Source organism: Rhinoraja longicauda, chromosome 41 (genome assembly GCF_053455715.1).
Source record: "Rhinoraja longicauda isolate Sanriku21f chromosome 41, sRhiLon1.1, whole genome shotgun sequence".
Taxonomy (NCBI): domain Eukaryota; kingdom Metazoa; phylum Chordata; class Chondrichthyes; order Rajiformes; family Arhynchobatidae; genus Rhinoraja; species Rhinoraja longicauda.
Window position 1 is genome coordinate 7359144 of NC_135993.1, and position 19358 is coordinate 7378501.

Genomic DNA, 19358 nt, shown 5'->3' on the forward strand with positions numbered 1-19358 from the left:
TACGCTGGTTTACTCTATTACTACGCTGGTTTACTCTATTACTACGCTGGTTTACTCTATTACTACGCTGGTTTACTATATTACTACGCTGGTTTTATTACTACGCTGGTTTACTCTATTACTATGCTGGTTTACTCTATTACTACGCTGGTTTACTCTGTTACTATGCCAGTTTACTCTATTACTACGCTGGTTTACTATTACTATGCCAGTTTAATCTATTACTATGCTGGTTTACTCTATTACTACACTGGTTTACTCTATTACTATGCTGGTTTACTCTATTACTATGCCAGTTTACTCTATTACTACACTGGTTTACTCTATTACTATGCCAGTTTAATCTATTACTATGCCAGTTTACTCTATTACCACGCCAGTTTAATCTATTACTATGCCAGTTTACTCTATTACTATGCTGGTTTACTCTATTACTACGCTGGTTTACTCTATTACTACGCTGGTTTACTCTCGTACTACACTGGTTTCATCTATTACTACGCTGGTTTACTCTATTACTACGCTGGTTTACTCTATTACTATGCTGGTTTAATCTATTACTCTTTAACAGGTTAGATTCCCATTCCCCTCCATTAAAGTTGGTTAACCAGCTCCACATTTCGCAACGTTGTATTCCTCTTGAGATCACACCGTATCTGGCCAACTGGACTATCGGAACCACCCTGCCTAAAGTCATCTGCTGCCGCCCCTGATTTGACCGATCTTTTCTTGCTTCCAATTCCTGCCCCCCTACAATCAGTCCTAACCTGAAACGTCACTAGAGATGCTGCCTGTCCTGCTGAGTTATTCCAGCATTCTGCGTCTTATCTCCAAATAATCGTGCTCCACCGTAATAATAGGCAGTATAAAGCGTTGGTTGTGCAAAACCATCAGTGCTGACCAGCGTTTTCCATTGTCATGGACATAAAACACACAAGGTGCAAGAAGTTAATTAAGGTCAGGGGATTAAGAATTCAGATGTAGTCCAATTAAATTTTTCATTCATCCCTCAACACCCAAGGGAAGAAATTGCTCGTTGAACTGTCTTTCAAAATTCTTGTTCTTTTTTTTTTTGCAATAGATCCAAATTCTAGAAGTGGAGTCTGACATCAAGCACAAGTTTCCAAACATAAACTTCTCCTGCTCTCTCTCCCTCCCACATACCCATCCTTTCCTCCCCACATCAACCATTGCCTTGGCATTCTTCCAGTTAGACATTGAGTGTTGGTTTTCGATTCAAGCACAGAAGTCATCAGAGCTAGTGCTAATTCCACATTCACTCCATACCGTGGCCTCAGAGGCCATGGGCTTATTAGCAAAGGGAATATCAGACCCACGTGAACGAGATGGGCAGAAGGGCCTGTTTCTACGCTAGTTTGCTCTATTGTATTACTCTTTAACAGGTCAGATTCCTATTCGCCCTATCCAAGATTTGTAGTTCATGTGGGGTTTAAAATCAGGCAGTAATTAGAAGGCATCTCTCCTCCTCTTAACAGCTCTTCGGTTTTAGCAGTGAGGAGTTGCTGGTGACCTCCCTCAGTGAGAAGGAATGGATTTAAAGAAAGTGATCTTCACAGCACCCAGAACTCGTGAATCTCCGCTGCAGTTGATTGCAATTGATTACAAAGCGAGTTGTTTTCCACATCTACCCTGGCTTCAGGAAGACCCAAAGAGACTTACAGCCAAGGAAGTACTTTTAAAGAGGAGGTGCTCGCATCTGAGGTCGAAAATACAGTGGGGCTTTGTGCCAGGCACCTGTACTGTGACGGTCAGTAAACCCGCTGTAGTGATGCTGATGCTAAATGTTCGTCAGAACACCTGTTCTTAGAAATTGTGCCGTGGGATCCTTTATATCCATCTGAGGGAGTACGTAGACAATAGACAATAGGTGCAGGAGTAGGCCATTCGGCCCTTCGAGCCAGCACCACCATTCAATGTGATCATGGCTGATCATTCTCAATCAGTACCCCTTTCCTGCCTTCTCCCCATAACCCCTGACTCCTCTATCCTTAAGAGCTCTATCTAGCTCTCTCTTGAAAGCATTCGGAGAATTGGCCTCCACTGCCTTCTGAGGCAGAGAATTCCACAGATTTACAACTCTCTGACTGAAAAAGTTTTTCCTCATCTCCATTCTAAATGGCCTACTTGGCCCCTGGTTCTGGACTCCCCCAACATTGGGAACATGTAGGTTTAACATCTCATCCTAGACAGATGCTGTTGGCAGCAGCCCGTCCAAACCTTCCACAACTAAAGAGTGAGCAACACACTGGTGCATCTGGTAGTGCTGCTGCCTCATAGCTACCACAACCCAGGTTTGACCCTGACCTCGGGTGCTGTCTGCATGGACTTTGCACGTTCTCCCTTGCTGGCAGAGTGTGCACGGGGGCGCGACTAGTAGAGTCGCTGACTCGCAGCGCCAGAGTCCCAATTTCGATCCTGACCTCGGGTGCTGTCTGTGTGGTGTTTGCACGTTCTGCCTGTGAACATGTGGGTTTCCCCCCACCCCCCCATCTGCTCCAGTTCATATCGCTGGGCTGCAAGTCAAAGAACATTGACTTCTCCAACTTTAGATAGTTCCTCTGTCCCTCTCTTCCCCTCCCCCTTCCCAGATCTCCCTCTATCTTCCTGTCTCCACATATATAGTTCCTTTGTCCCGCCCACCTGACATCTGTCTGTAGAAGGGTGCCGACCCAAAATGTCACCCATTCCTTCTCCCCTGAGATGCTGCCTGACCTACTGAGTTACTCCAGCATTTTGTGAAATAAATACCTTCGATTTGTACCAGCATCTGCAGATATTTTTTTACAATCACACACGATTGAATGGCGGAGTAGACTTGATGGGCCGAATGGCCTCATTCTTCCCCTATCACTTATGACCTTATGATATCGTCGAGATCGAACCAAGACCCTGTCTGCTCTTTCAGCTGAACACAAAAGATCCCGTGCAGAAAAGAACAGGTGAAGGCAAAAGCATTATTCCCGTGAAAAGCATTAAAAATAATTTAACTGGCTGGTGACCAAATTAGCTTCCACATTCCAGCTGTGACCTAACTTTAAAGATACTTCAATGGCTGTGAAGTGGTTTGGAACATGCGAAGGTTTGTGATCACTTTAAAGAGCTTGTGCGCACTTCACCTTCCCTGCATCCCATGCAGAACAACTCACCTTTTGGCGCCTGTTAGGTTTACCCCTTACATTGTTGGCCTGTGGTGAGGAGGGAGAAAAATCAGTATAATTACAAAGCTTCCCACTGGCATTGGGGCCGCCTGGAAATCACTGCTCGCTCGTACATGGTTACCATTGGGCAACATGGTGGCGTAGCGTAGAGCTGCTGCTTTGCAGCGCTGGAGACTTAGGTTCAATTCTGACTGTCTGTACGGAGTTTGCACGCTCTCCCCGTGACCTGCGTGGGTTTTCTCCGAGATCTTCCGTTTCCTCCCACACCCACAGGTCAATTGGCTTGGTGTAAATGTAAAATTGTCCCTAGCGTGTGTAGGGTGGTGTAAATGTGCGAGGATCGCTGGTCAGTGCAGACTCAGTGGGCCAAGAAGGGCCTGTTTCCCTAAACTAAACTAAACTAGTTGCTTGCAAGACCTTTGGTGAGTGGAGTCATCCTATTGCTCCCATTTCGCCTCCCTCTGCATCAAGGCGGCAACATCTCTTTTTTTTTTTTTTTTTTTTTTTAATTCAAAAATATTTATTCAAAATATTAAAATAATATATACAATACAATAAAACCAAAACAGAACTCACCACCAGAATATTATACAAACAAATATACCTATTGAAACTATTATACAATGATATTACAATCCCCATCCAGGATACATCCAATCCCCCGCGGTGCCCAGCGGTCCCGGAAATCCTCCAGGGTGCCCGTGGACAGCGCGCGGTCCCTCTCCAACACCACCCTGGCACGGACGTAACCCCGGAAAAGGGGCAGGCAGCCGGCTCGGGCAGAGCCCTCTTCCGCCTGGCGCCATGAGTCGCGGATGGCCAGCTTGGCCTGGCCCAGGAGCAACCCAACAAGGACATCTTCGGCCCTACCCTCTCCCCTACGCACAGGGTGTCCAAAGATGAGGATGGTGGGTGAAAAATGCAGCCAAAAAGCAAGGAGCAGCCCCTTTAGATATTGGAACAGGGGCTGCAACCTCACACACTCCATGTACACAGACTCTTCCAACCCGCAAAAGTAGCAGGCAGCTGGCGAGTCTGTGAACCGCGCGAGGAAGCGGCAACATCTCTTGGCATCTTCCACAACTTGTCATGGCTTCGTTCACAGTGGGAGAACACACACTGGATGGGCTGAATGGCCTGGTGTAATTTCCACCCAGTGCCGCATGTATCAATCTCCTTTGCTTGATGTAAGAGGTTCCAACTGAAAGCGTCACATTTAACAGATTACAGTAGATCATTCAATGTTGGCCACAATTTGAAGTCAAACAACTCACTCAAGCCACAGTATTACCAGCACATTTCCCAACAACAAAGTTAAAACTGTGGTACTTACGGTCATGTTCACAGGTTTGGCAGGCATGGAGAACACAGGAGGGGCACAGTAATTGACTGCAAACTGGCTCTGCAAGAAAATAAGACGCAGTATTTGAGACAGAATACAAAATTCTTAGAAATAACTACGCTCCCTGCATATCCATGAGATACCAAAGAGATACAGCGTGGAAACAGGCTTCGTCCCACCAAGTCAACTCCGACCATCAATCTCCCGTTCGCACTAGTTCTATATTATCCCACTATCGCATTCACTAAGCACACACTGGGGCCAATTTGCAGAGAGCAATTAACCTATCAACCTTGGAATGTGGGAGGTGACCCATGCAGTCACGGGAAGAATGTGCAAACTCCACCCAGGCAGCACCCAAGGTCCCTCTACGCAGGGATTCTGCCCCTCTCCATCGGGGACCTGGGATGGAGGGTATTGCACCGAGGAGTCCCCTGCAACCTGTTCCTCGCGCGGTTCACAGACTCGCCAGCTGCCTGCTACTTTTGCGGGTTGGAAGAGTCTGTGTACATGGAGTGTGTGAGGTTGCAGCCCCTGTTCCAATATCTAAAGGGGCTGCTCCTTGCTTTTTGGCTGCATTTTTCACCCACCATCCTTTGGACACCCTGTGCGTAGGGGAGAGGGTAGGGGGGGCCGAAGATGTCCTTGTTGGGTTGCTCCTGGGCCTGGTCATGCTGGCCATCCGCGACTCATGGCGCCAGGCGGAAGAGGGCTCTGCCCGAGCCGGCTGCCTACCCCTTTTCCGGGGTTACATCCGCGCCCGGGTGGTGTTGGAGAGGGACCGCGCGCTGTCCACGGGCACCCTGGAGGGTTTCCGGGACCGCTGGGCACCGTGGGGGATTGGAAGCATCCTGGATGGGGATTGTAATATAATTGTATAATAGTTTCAATTGGTATACTTGTTTGTATAGTATTCTGGTGGTGGGTTCTGTTTTGGTTTTATTGTATTGTATATATTATTTTAATATTTGAATAAATATTTTTGATTTTAAAAAACAGACAGTACCCAAGGTGAGAACCAAAGCCGGGTCTCTGGTGCTGTGAGTCAGTTGTTGCACCACTCACTAGGGATGGGCCATTAAATACGGGCTCATTTTGCAAACCCCACATGAATACTAATATAAAAGATCATAAAATATAAAATACTAATATAAAATATTCCTTCTCTCCAGAGATGCTGCCTGACCCGCTGAGTTACCCCAGCATTTTGTGTCCACCTTCGATTTAAACCAGCATCTGCAGTTTTTTTTCCTACTAATATAAAAGAAGTCAACAGAGGGAGAGAGATCTCACTGGGGCGAGTCAACAATCCTAGTCTGACGTCAATAGTGGCAAATGCGCGACAGGTTCCTGGCAAAGGGCGGCACGGTAGCGCAGCGGTAGAGTTGCTGCTTTACAGCGAATGCAGCGCCGGAGACACAGGTTCGATCCTGACTACGGGTGCTGCACTGTAAGGAGTTTGTACGTTCTCCCCGTGACCTGCGTGGGTTTTCTCCGAGATCTTCGGTTTCCTCCCACACTCCAAAGACGTACAGGTATGTAGGTTAATTGGCTGGGTAAATGTAAAAAAAAATTGTCCCTAGTGGGTGTAGGATAGTGTTAATGTACGGGGATCACTGGGCGGCACGGACTTGGAGGGCCGAAAAGGCCTGTTTCCGGCTGTAGATATATGATATGATATGATGATATGAAACTTGGCAGATGATAAATGTAGAAAAAAGGCAAAACCACAGGACTTACAGCAAAGGCCTGAGCTGGATCATAAGCAGGAGGAGCATATGCTGGAGGAACCTACAACACAAAAAAGTATAATATAATAATAATAATAATAATATATTCCTTTATTCGTCCCACACCGGGGAAATTTACAGTGGTATAACAGCAAAGTGGATAGCAAGAGGTCATTCATTATAAATAAAAGATACATAAATTGTCATCAGTTTCCATGTGTTCTTAGCTGTTATTGTTGACTCGTCTGATGGGAGCAGTGCTGGTTGTGCAGTCTCACAGCAGCGGGAAGGAAGGACCTCCTATATCTCTCCTTCACGCACTTGGGGTGAAGGAGTCTGTCACTGAAGGACCTACTCAGTGCAGTGACAGTGTCCTGCATGGGGTGGGAGTCGTTGTCCGGCAGCGATGTTAGCTTTGCCATCATCCTCCTCTCTCCTACCGCCTGCACTGAGTCGAGGGAGCAACCCAGGACAGAGCTGGCCTTCCTGACCAGCTTGTCGAGTCTCTTCCCTTCCCTGAGATGCTGCTGCTCCAGCAGACCACTCCATAGAAAATGGCCGATGCAACCACCGTGTTGTAGAAGGTCCTTAGGAGTCACAGAGAGAACTTGCAGGGCCAGCTTGCTTTTATTCTATGTTCCTCACATCGCAATTACCAGCCAACCAACATCAAACAGCATGTATCTCAAGAAGGCTCCCAAACTGAAACATCACCTATCCATGTTCTCCGGAGATGCTGCCCAACCCGCTGAGTTACTCCAGCACTTTGTGACTATTCTTGTAAACCAGCATCTGCAGTCCATTGTGTCTACATCGAAGGACACATTGGGGCAGGTCAAAGAGGTCATTTTTGAGGAGGCTGTTTGAAGGGAGGAGTGAAAGGTGGTGGGATTCGGAAAGGGAATGCCGGCTGATGGGTTTGGCAGATATGGCAGTGGCATTTAAGAGACTTTTGGATTGGCACATGTATATGCAGGGAGTGGGGGGATACGAATTGCGAGATGAAAATCATGAGAGGAACAGATTGGGTAGACGCACAGAGTCTCTTGCCCAGAGTAGGTGAATCAAGGATCGGAGGACATTGGCTCAAGGTGAAGGGGAAAAGATTTAATAGGAATAACTATATAACTAATCCGAATAACGAGGGGAAACTTTTTCACACAAAGGGTGGTGGGTGCATGGAACAAGCTGCCAGGGAAGGTAGTTGAGGCAGGGACAATCCCAACGTTTAAGAAACGGTTTAGGACAGGTTAGGAGGGATATGGGCCAAACGCGGGCAGGTGGGTCTAGTGTGGGTGGGACTGGTTGGCTTGTGTGGGCAGGTTAGGCCGAAGGACATGTTTCTACGTCATCACTTTATGTACAGGCAGTGATTAGTTTACTGTGGCACCATGTCCAGCCCAGACATTGTGGGCACAAGGGCCTATACCTGTGATGTGGTATTCTATGTCTTATGTTGCTAGTCTGTGAATCATTGCAAGGAGAGGACCTGATGGGTTGATGTGTGCAGACTGGTGGAAGTCATAATACAGATGAGGGATCATGGGAAACCTGGGGCAGGGTAGTGGATGGACAAAAGAGAACACCTGACGGGGTGCAAAGGCCTATGAAGGTTGCGTGGCTGGGAAGGGGTTACACTACGGGAGTGAGAAGTCCCTGGAAATGTTTGAATTGGGGCAAAAAATTATCAAAGTTAACATCTTCAGGGTATAGGTTCACCAAGCATACAAATGAATTGGACTCGTCATCACTTATATAATGGATTCCAAAGAAAAGGTCCCATGTTCTTGAAACACGTGGCAGTAATCTACATACTAAAACTCTCGTTTGTTATCTTGTTTGTGACTGAACTTCAGCCAAAACGGTACACGATAGCGCGACAATTTTAGGCCCACCTTACTCACCGTCGTCCGTTTAGTGATAATGCAAGTAGTTTTATTGAAATCGGTGTTATATTTTGAAAGTTATTCACATTTTAAAGTTTAAAAGGAGTGGAGGAGGAAGGAGGGAGTGGGGGAGAAGGGAGAGGGGAGGGTTGAGGAGGCAGGGGAGAGGACAGGTTGCTGCACCAATGCAGGAGAGGTTTGGGCCCAATGGGTCCACTTTGTCTAGTATCAGTACAAAATCAGAAGTCAAATTAACACTATCGAATCATTCAGCACAGAAACAGGCCCTTCGGCCCACCACATCTTTCCCAACCTTTTTTGCCCATCTACGTGCTTCCCATTTACCTACATTGGGACCGTATCCTATGTTGGTAAGGTTCTTGAACAGAGTTAGGAACCAAAGCCCAATGCATTAAAAAAGTAAAGCCAGGAATGAGGTTTCATTTTCTCCCCGAGGGTCTTTCGAACTCTTCCTCAAAGGGCAGTGGACGCAGAGTCTTTGAATACGTTTTGAGGCCGAGATGGAGAGATTCTTGACGGATGAGGAGGTGTGGAAGGTTACCGTGAGTGTGGGGTTGATGTTACGAGCAGGTTAACCACGATGTATTCAAGAGAGAGTTGGATATAGCTCTGAGGGCTAACGAAATCAAGGGATATGGGGAGAAAGAAGGACCGGGGTACTGATTCTGAATGATCAGCCATGATCCCTCCCCCCTCCCCCTCCCCTCCTTTTAAACTTAAAAATGTGAATGACTTAAAAAATATATAACACCGATTTCAATAAAACTACTTGCATTATCACTAAAGTGACGACGGTGAGTAAGTTGGGCCTAAAATTGTCGCGCTATCGTGCACCGTTTTGGCTGAAGTTCAGTCACAAACAAGGTAACAAACGAGAGTTTTAGTATATAGATTACTGCCACGTGTTTCAAGAGTATGGGACCTTTTCTTTGGAATCCATAAGGTAAGTGATGACAAGTCCAATTCATTTGTATGCTTGGTGAACCTAGGATCAGAGAGAAAATAAATAAATAAATAAAAATAAAATCTGAAAAGATCATATTGGACATATCATATATCATAAAGGTGCTGGCTCGAAGGGCCGAAATGCCTACTCCTGTACCTATTTTCTATGTTTCTATGATCTAATTGAGAGGTCGGGTAGGTTCGAGGAAACAAGCCTCCTAATTTGGATCTAAATTGAGCCCCAGAAAGTCTGGGCCTCCTTTGTCCCATTTTTACCCTCGTGTGAGGAGGCTGACAGAGGGGCTTTACAAACAAACTCCCATTGTCAGTAGGGACAGTGCTGGACACCGGTGATGGTGGCAGTTGTCCCCATCTCTGCCCTTCCACAATGAGCTTGTGTTCGGCAAGTAAACCGTGTGGTACCCACGTCTGGATCTTTGAAGGTGATGGCATTCACGTGAACATCTCCGGAAATCTTCAGGGTGTCGACTCGATTCAAGGCCAACCTGTGTCTGTACTCCAGGAAATGCTGCCCATTCACAGAGACCTGTGGGAGAAGAGAACATCCTTGTTACTTTGGGGGGAAAAAAGCCAGATCGTGGAGTCAAACACGCACGGAAACAGGCCCATCGAGTGCAAGCTGACCATCAACTACCCGTTAGCTCTCCCCAAGCTTTCGTGATGGGTAGAGTGTGGTAAGTGATAGTGCTGGTTTACAAAAATAGACACAAAGTGCTGGAGAAACTCAGCGGGCTGGGCAGCATCTAGCCGTAGCTCTCTCCCCAGGATTCTACCGCTTAACTACACAGTTTACACTGGCTACTGTATCTCCCGACCCGCTAGTCTTTGGGATGCGGGAGGAAAACGGAGTACCGGGGGGGGGGGGGGGGGAATCTCACAGAGTTAGAGGAAGAACGTGCAAACTCCATACAGACGCGGTCTGAGGTCAGGATCGAACCCTGGTCGCTGGAGCCGAGAAGCAGCGGTTCAGTTAGCAGCACCACATTGTCCCAGGGCTCATTGCATTCGGTTCGAATTTTTCACACACAAATAGGCCAATCAGCCCAACTGGTCCATGCCAGCATTAAAACTCCAACAATCTTCTCCTAGCCTACCAGCCTATTGTTCTATCTTTTCTCCTTTGAGCTTTGCCATCGAGCTACATTGTTCTAAATCTAAAAATTGTCCCTAGTGGGTGTAGGATAGTGTTAGTGTGCGGGGATCGCTGGGCCGAAAAGGCCTGTTTCCGGCTGTATATATATGATATATGATATAAATCACGTGATAGCAAATTGCACATTCCAAACCAGGACTTTCCTCTGAATCCATGAGCTTGCTCCTTGCTCCACATGCAAGACTTACATTCAATGCACAAGACTCAGGATTGAAGCAAAACACAGCTGTATTTGGATAACTCAGTGGAGCAGTGCTAACATTTCCATCCTCTGTGTTACATCCCCATCCACCCACAATCTCCCTCCGATTTCCCCCGGCATCCCAAAGACGTGTCAGTGGTTATTAAGTTGGAAGGAAAAAAAACCTGCAGATGCTGGTTTAAATCGAAGGTAGACACAAAATGCTGGAGCGACTCAGCGGGTCAGGCAGCATCTCGGGAGAGAAGGAATGGGTGACATTTCGGGGCGAAACCCTTCTTCAGACTGCTGTCAGGGGAGGGACAAAAATAGGATGTAGTCGGAGACAGGAAGATGAGTGGGAGAACGGGAAAGGGGGAGTTGATAGAGAGGGAAAGCAGGGACTATCTGAAGTTAGTGGTCAATGTTCATACCACTGGGGTGTAAACTACCCAAGAGACATATGAGGTGCTGTTCCTCCAATTTGCGCTGGGCCTCACTCTGACAATGGAGGAGGCCCAGGATAGAAAGGTCAGATTGGGAATGAGAGGGGGAGTTGAAGTGCTGAGCCACCAGGAGATCAAGTAGATTAAGACGGACTGAGCGGTTAGTAAGTTCGTTGGCCCCTATAGATTGTCCCGAGTGTGCAGGTGAAGAGTAGCATTTTTTTTTAATTTACATTTTTGAAAAGCATATGTACAAATAGAAATAAAAGACACATTTGTTACAAAGTTCTTACATAGCTTCAATTTTTAAAGAGAGAAAATAAAAAATAAAGAAGAAAGGAAAAAAAAAAACACAAAAAAAAAAACTATAAACTATTGGGAAGAGAGAATAAGACGATTAAAATAAAATATATAACTATAAAAATTAAAGGTAGTAGATCCGGGAGACAATAACCACAGTTGTACATCCAACCCTTAACTCAAGTTTCAACTTTTAATTTAAAATTTTAATTTTAGTCCTGTGCCAAACCCATTTACTTTTCTAAAAATTCAATAAATGGAGACCATATTTTAAAAAATAACTCAGGTTTGTCAATTAAGGCAAATCTTATTTTTTCCAAATGCAGGGTCTCTGTCATTTCCGTAGTCCACATTTTAATTGTGGGGGTTATTGGTTATTGGTGAAGAGTAGCATTTTACTATATGATACAACTTTATTTATTCCAGGAGGGAAATTGATCTGCCAACAGTCATAAAACACAAAATATATGAAACATGAAGTAAAAGTGATGAGTGGAAAGGATTGGAGATGTGCAAAGATTTGGGGGGGGGTGGAGTCAGTCTCAGTCTACCCCACGACAGAAGGGGGAGGAGTTGTACAGTTTGATAGCCCCAGGGAAGAAGGATCTCCTGTGGCGTTCTGTGCTGCATCTTGGTGGAACCAGTGTGTTGCTGAAGGTGCTCCTCATGTTGACCAGTGTGTCATGGAGGAGGTGAGCTGTATTGTCCAGGATGCTCCGCAGTTTGAGGAGCGTCCTCCCCTCCAAGACCCCCTCCCCATGAATCCAACTCCACCCCCAGGACGGAGCCGGCCTTCCTGATGAGCTTGTTGATCCTATTTGCGTCCGCGGCCTTCGCCCTGCTGCCCCAGCACACGACAGCGAAGAAGATGGAACTGGCTACCACCGATCGGCAGAACGTCTGAAGCATCTTACTGCAGACGTTGAAGGAGCCGGAAATGTGAGAGGGACTGTCATATGTTGAAAGACTGGAGCGACTAGGCTTGTATACACTGGAATTTAGAAGGATGAGAGGAGATCTTATCGAAACGTATAAGATTATTAAGGGGTTGGACACGTTAGAGGCAGGAAACATGTTCCCAATGTTGGGGGAGTCCAGAACAAGGGGCCACAGTTTAAGAATAAGGGGTAGGGCCATTTAGAACTGAGATGAGGAAAAACTTTTTCAGTCAGAGAGTTGTGAATCTGTGGAATTCTCTGCCTCAGAAGGCAGTGGAGGCCAATTCTCTGAATGCATTCAAGAGAGAGCTAGATAGAGCTCTTAAGGATGGCGGAGTCAGGGGGTATGGGGAGAAGGGAGGAACGGGGTACTGATTGAGAATGATCGGCCATGATCACATTGAATGGCGGTGCTGGCTCGAAGGGCCGAATGGCCTCCTCCTGCACCTATTGTCTATTGAATAGATACATGGAAATAAATGGAGGAATTGTATTCATGGAGGTTTGCTTTGAGAGCTGCCGTGGACTCAATGGGCTGAATGGCCTCTCTCCATACTGTCAATATGGCCTCTATTTATAAAGTCATACAGCAAGGAAACAGGCGCATTGGCCCAACTTGCCGATGCTGACCAAAATGCCCATCGATGTTAGCTCCGTGTTGATGGTGGTAATCTACATTTTCAACCTCAACTCAGAAGTATTGAGGTTGCCCTGGTTCTCCAAGAGGTTCGGTTGCCAATTCTGATTGGATAAATTCTTCTCATGATCTCTAGAAGGGCTCACTGTGTAACCTAATCATTGGTCAGCCGGCATGCCCCTCCTCACTGGCCTACCTTCCCAAGCCAACGAAAACGGACTCTTCCTGAAAAGAATGGTTAAATCTTGACCACCAGTCAACTTTGGCCCACTTCCTATTTTCATTTCAAACCACAAAATGTTCACCAAAAATTATTTCCGTAGACCCCTTTTCTCCCACCGCCCGTGCCAAGCCGTGTTGGACTTTGGTACATTCCTTGAGTGATCCCACGTGACCTCAGTGTCAATGTCCACTCTCGGGAATTCTGGGATTGAAAAGCAAAGACATGGCCAGAATATAGTAAATATGCAGATGATACTAAGATAGGTGGTGTAGTTAGTAATGAAGTAGAGTTTCAAAGTCTACAGAGAGACTTGGGCCTTTTGGAAGGGTGGGCTGAAAGATGGCAGATGGAGTTTAATGCTGATAAGTGTGAGGTGCTGCATTTTGGTAGGACAAATCAAAATAGGACGTACAGGGTAAATGGTAGGGAATTGAGGAATGCAGTGGAACAGAGGGATCTGGGAATAACTGTGCATTGTTCCCTGAAGGTGGAATCTCATGTGGATAGGGTGGTGAAGAAGGCGTTTGGTATGCTTGCCTTTATAAATCAGAGCATCGAGTATAGAAGTTGGGATGTAATGTTAAAATTGTACAGGGCATTGGTGAGGCCGAATCTGGAGTATGGTGTGCAGTTCTGGTCGCCAAATTATAGGAAAGATGTCGACAAAATGGAGAGGGTACAGAGGAGATTTACTAGAATGTTGCCTGGGTTTCAGCACTTAAGCTACAGAGAGAGGTTGAACAGGTTGGGTCTTTATTCTTTGGAGCGTAGAAGGTTGAGGGGGGACTTGATAGAGGTTTTAAAAATTTTGAGAGGGACGGACAGAGTTGACGTGGGTAGGCTTTTCCCTTTGAGAGTGGGGAAGATTCCAACAAGGGGACATAGCTTCAGAATTGAGGGACAAAAGTTTAGGGGTAACATGAGGGGTAACTTCTTTACTCAGAGGGTGGTGGCTGTATGGAATGGGCTTCCGGTGGAAGTGGTGGAGGCAGGCTCGGTTTTATTATTTAAGTGTAAATTGGATAGGTATATGGATAAGAGGGGTTTAGAGGGTTATGGTCTGAGTGCAGGTAGATGAGACTAGGTCAGGGAGAATGGTCGGCGTGGACTGGTAGGGCCGGACAGGCCTGTTTCCGTGCTGTAGTTGTTATATGGTTATATGGTTATATGGTTATAGATGTAGCCTTGTGACCCAGCCTTGTGGTTTTGTGGTCAAAACGGCAGCTTCTCTCTCTCTCTCAATTTCAGTAAGACAAAGGAGCTAGTTATCAACTCGAGGAAATATGGTGGAGTAGGTGCAACTACCAGCATCGAAGGTGACTGAAATGGAAACAGTCACGAGCTAAAAAAAACACACTAATGTCTCTACTTCCTCAAGAGATTAAGGAAATCCAGTAGTGTAAGAAAACATAGACATAGAAACATAGAAAATAGGTGCAGGAGTAGGCCATTCGGCCCTTCGAGCCTGCACCGCCATTCAATATGATCATGGCTGATCATCCAGCTCAGTAGCCTGTACCTGCCTTCTCTCCATACCCCCTGATCCCTTTAGCAAAAAGGGCCACATCTAACTCCCTCTTAAATATAGCCAATGAACTGGCCTCAACTACCTTCTGTGGCAGAGAATTCCACAGACTCACCACTCTCTGTGTGAAGAAATGTTTTCTCATCTCGGTCCTAAAAGACTTCCCCCTTATCCTTAAGCTGTGACCCCTGGTTCTGGACTCCCCCAACATCGGGAACAATCTTCCCGCATCTAGCCTCTCCAACTCCTTAAGAATTTTATATGTTTCTATAAGATCCCCCCTCAGTCTTCTAAATTCCAGCGAGTACAAGCCTAGTCTATCCAGTCTTTCCTTATATGAAAGTCCCGCCATCCCAGGGATCAATCTGGTGAACCTTCTCTGTACTCCCTCTAAGGCAAGAACGTCTTTCCTCAGGTTAGGAGACCAAACCTGCACACAATACTCCAGGTGTGGTCTCACCAAGGCCCTGTACAACCGCAGCAGAACCTCCCTGCTCCTAATAACTGCAGATGCTGGTACAAATCGAAGGTATTTATTCACAAATGTGACTCAGCAGGTCAGGCAGCATTTCAGGAGAGAAGGAATGGGTGACGTCCAGTATGTCTCCAACGACTCAAACACATTTCAAGAGATGGACCACAGAAACCATGCTTCAGATTGCATCAGGTGCAAGTGCTCCTCAATTTACGACGGGGTTACAATCCGAGAAACCCATCGTAAACCCAAGATATCCCAAGTCGAAAATGCATTGAGTACACGTGATCAGGTGACCGGAAGCGAGCTGGGGCTCTCTGCCATTTGCACCATCGCAAAGTCGAAATAGAGTAAGTCGAAGCACCGTAAGTCGGGGAGCATCTGTACTTGGTTTGTGAACAAGGCTGCAAGAAATTGCTGAGAATTATACATGTAGCTGAGTCCATCACAAAGACCGGACCCCCCGGCCATTGACTCTATCTCTGCCTCTGGAGACCAACCAACATGATCCAGGACCTTTCCCACCCTTTCCCATCCCTTCTCTCTGCTCATGGACAGAAAATACAGAAGCGTGAAAACGCGCACCACCAGACTCGGGAAACAGCCTCTTCCCTTCTGTAATCGTACTTCTGTAAACTAGGACACAGTCCCGATTCTCCAGCCTGCTTCATTGTGGACAGGGGATTTTTTTTCTCCCTCTGGAGCTGTTAGGCTACAGTGCTGAGAAATTACATTCTGCACTCTGGCATCTTTTTGATTTTGATTGATTTTAGTTTTTTTTTAGTTTTAGTTATTGTTTTAGTTTTGGAGATGCAGCATGGAAACAGACCCTTGGGCCCACCAAGTCCGTGCCGACCAACAACCGCCCGTGCATTAGTTCCATCCTACACACCGGGGACAATTTACGGAATCCAATTAACCTACAAACATGCACGTCTTTGGAATGTGGGAGGAAACCAGAGAACTCTGCACAGACAGCGCCCGGAGTCATTTTTTTAGATTTAGAGATACAGCGCAGAAACAGGCCCTTCGGCCCACCGGGACCGCGCCGCCCAGCGATCCCCGCACACTAACACGATCCTACACCCACTAGGGACAATTTTTACATTTGCCCAGCCAATTAACCTACAAACCTGCACGTCTTTGGAGTGTGGGAGGAAACCGAAGATCTCGGAGAAAACCCACGCAGGTCACGGGGAGAACGTACAAACTCCGCACAGAGAGCGCCCGTAGTCAGGATCGAACCTGAGTCTCCGGCGCTGCATTCGCTGTAAGGCAGCAACTCTACCGCTGCGCCACCGTGCCGCCCAACCGGGTCATGTTCAAACCCGGGTCTCTGGCACTCTCGGCAACAACTCTACCACTCCACTACCGTGCCGCCCAACACAACAGCATTTCACTGTACCTCGGTGCACGTGACAATAATAATACAGCTAAATCTATTCCTTTGGCCCACTCTAGATTTCGGTTTTGCAGGCCAAAGTTAGTCCACAACTGTAACTTGAGTGAGTCCATACCTGGAAACAAGTGCCGCACGTTTTAATGATCAGCTCGAAGTAGGTCCCGGCATTGAAGGGAATGTGGGATGTCCTCTCTTCACTTCCCCATTTTTGATTCTCCAGCGAGTTGCAGACCACGACGGATTCATCGTAGCGTATGTTAAAGTGAAAGGCAACATTCGACCGTGGCATCTCACAGCTGCCGCACTGGAGGTCCACCCCGAATCTGCAAAGCAGAGTTCAGTCGATCAGCTCTGCCGTGACGCTCATATCCCCCCGCCCCGCCCAGCTTTGCTCTCCGGCACCAGCTCTGACAGAGATCTGGAGACATGTTGCTGAAAGGCAGGTTACTATTTGAAGGGAGCATCTGCGGACTAAAAATGCAGGAAGGAGCTGCAGATGCTGGTTTAAACCGAAGATAGACACAAAATGCTGGAGTAACTCAGCGGGACAGGCAGCATCTCCGGATAGAAGATGGGGACCGCTAGTTAGCGTGGACTGAAGGGTCTGTTTCAGCGATGTATCTCTAAACTAAACTGCGGCAGTCTGTTTGTCTTTTTTTGTCTATGTGTTAGTGTTAGATGTGTGTAGTAGTCTATTTTTAGCTGTGTATATGTGGGGGGTGGTGGTGGGGGGTGGGGGGGGGGATGGGGGAAACCTTTCTTTTTAAAATCTCTTCCTCGACGGAGATGCGACCCTTTTCCGAGTCGTATCTCCGTGGCGCTGCGGCCGAACACCGTGGAGTGGGCGGCCTCCAGCTGGGATAGATCCTGAGGGCTCCAGTCGCAGGGCCAGGACTTTCAGAGGCTGCAGCTTTACCTCCGGAGGCTCGGCCACGGGCCCTGTGGACTGCAACACCGGGAGCTCGCAGGTCCCTGGCTGGCGACCGGCTCCAGCCGTGGCGGCTTCGACCACCCCATCGGAGGGCTTGATCGACCCGCTTGCAGGACCGTGGCCCGGCGCGGCCGAGGGGCCTTCCATCGCGCGGCTCGGCCGCGGGACCTTCCATCTCCTTGCGGGGGCTGCGCGAGTCGGGAGCCTCGGCAGAAGTCGAACTATCTGTCCGTGGGAGAAGCATGGGGGGAGAGGGAAGTATTTTTTTGCCTTCCATCACAGTGAGGGGGTGCCTGGAGGAGTCACTGTGATGGATGTTTGTGTTCAAATTGTGTGTCTTGTGTCTTTTACTCTGTACTGTTGTGGCTGCGTGGCAAATGATTTTCGTTCAATTCATTTTGAATGACAATAAAGGCATATTATTATTATTATTATTTTTCATTAAACTGGTGGAGTGAAAAATCTCATAACCTTATTTGCCTGGACTGCCAAAGTTCTAGTTGTGTTACCTCTTGGCGTGACCCGGTACTTGGCCTTGAATTATCACCATCTTCCCAATTTGAAGTCCTCCCAATATACCTCCAGTGAAGGGAATTATCTGAAAAAAGGAATAAATATAGTTAGAATAGTATCAGCCCCATTTTATCCCAATGAGTCTGTGTCTACAGTGTGCAAATCATCTCATTCTCAACTTTATATCTATTCCAAACTTCCTCGCAACTCTCTCATATGAAACATTTGCTTATCAATTGAGAGTGACCTCTTATATTTTTCTGGCAAAACACCATTGATTAAAACACAAGAGAGAAGGAAGTGGGTTGCTTATAACTCCATCTCTTAGGGGGGGACATTTATGAGGAAAATTACTGGCCTGTAAGCTAGCAGAGAGTCAATGGGTTTAAATTGACTTCTTCTAAGTTGTAAGACAATATGGAATACATGAATATTTGAACAAAACTCAATACAGGATGGAGAGGATGCACAACACATTTCAATATATCAGCAATAAGAAGTAATGTCCATGCATTACATATGAATGGGGTAGATTCCCCCCGATGCAGGAGCTTGATCGCCCTGACACGAGGCACGATCGCCAGCTAAGGGAGCAAAGGTTGCCGTGCCAACGGAAGGTTCGAGGCCCCCGACCGCGGGAGAACAAAGAAGGGAAGAGATTGAACTTTTTTTCGCCTTCCATCACAGTGAGGCAGGAATGTGGAATCCGCTGTGGTGGGTGTCTATGTTCAATTTTATTTTATGTGGCAATGTGTCTTGTTGCTTTTTACTTAGTACTAGACCAAGTGGAACGTTGGGCCCAAACCTCTCCTGCATTGGTGCAGCACCCTCTCCTCCCCGGCTCGCCCCACCCCTCCCCCATCCCTTCCCTCCATCCCTCTCCCTACCTCCATCCCTCCACCCTTCTCCTCTCCCTCCCCCCTTCTCCTCTCCCTCCCCCCCCCCCACTCCATTCCCCTCAACGCCCCTTATCCTCCCTCTTCCCCCCTCCCTCCCTAGGAGATAGATTTACAGCACTTTGGTCAACGTGGGTTGTTTTTAAATGTGCTATACAAATAAAATTGACTTGACTTGACTTTTAAAATGTGAATAACTTTAAAAATATAACACCAATTTCAATGAAACTTCTTCCGTTAGCACCAAAGGGACGATGGTGAGTAAGGTGGGCCTAAAATTGTCGCGCTATCATGTACCGTTTTGGCTGTAGTTCAGGAACAAACAAACAAACAAACGAGAGTTTTAGTATATAGATGGCTGTATGGTAACTCAAATTTCACTGTACATGTGACAATAAATTGAATCTTGAATATAAAATGGATGCACATGTAGGGCATTCAGCCATTGGAGCCCTTCCACCATTCATTAAGATCTTGGCTGATCTTTTAGCTCTGTGCTATGTTCTTTCACTAAATCTATATTTCTTCATTCCTTTAATATCTCAAAGTTACTCATCTCTCTCTTGGATATACACACAATTCTAAAGAGTCACCAGCTTCTGGGTGGAGACATTTCT

General features: G+C 46.8%; 1 protein-coding gene across 2 annotated transcripts in view; it reads right to left on the minus strand.

Moving 5' to 3' along the window:
• The window catches only part of LOC144611865 (galectin-8-like), a 37029-nt gene that overhangs the window by 10313 nt on the left and 7358 nt on the right, over nt 1-19358 (minus strand). Inside the window, exons 2-7 of one of the 2 annotated variants that reach the window (XM_078431175.1) lie at nt 17842-17930; nt 16517-16724; nt 9531-9650; nt 6262-6312; nt 4513-4581; nt 3168-3206 (exon numbers count right to left, since the gene is read on the minus strand). In XM_078431175.1, the coding sequence (XP_078287301.1) occupies nt 3168-3206; nt 4513-4581; nt 6262-6312; nt 9531-9650; nt 16517-16724; nt 17842-17930 (576 nt within the window). The remainder of the gene's footprint in view (nt 1-3167; nt 3207-4512; nt 4582-6261; nt 6313-9530; nt 9651-16516; nt 16725-17841; nt 17931-19358) is intronic. The other variant, XM_078431176.1, reaches the window with a different exon arrangement.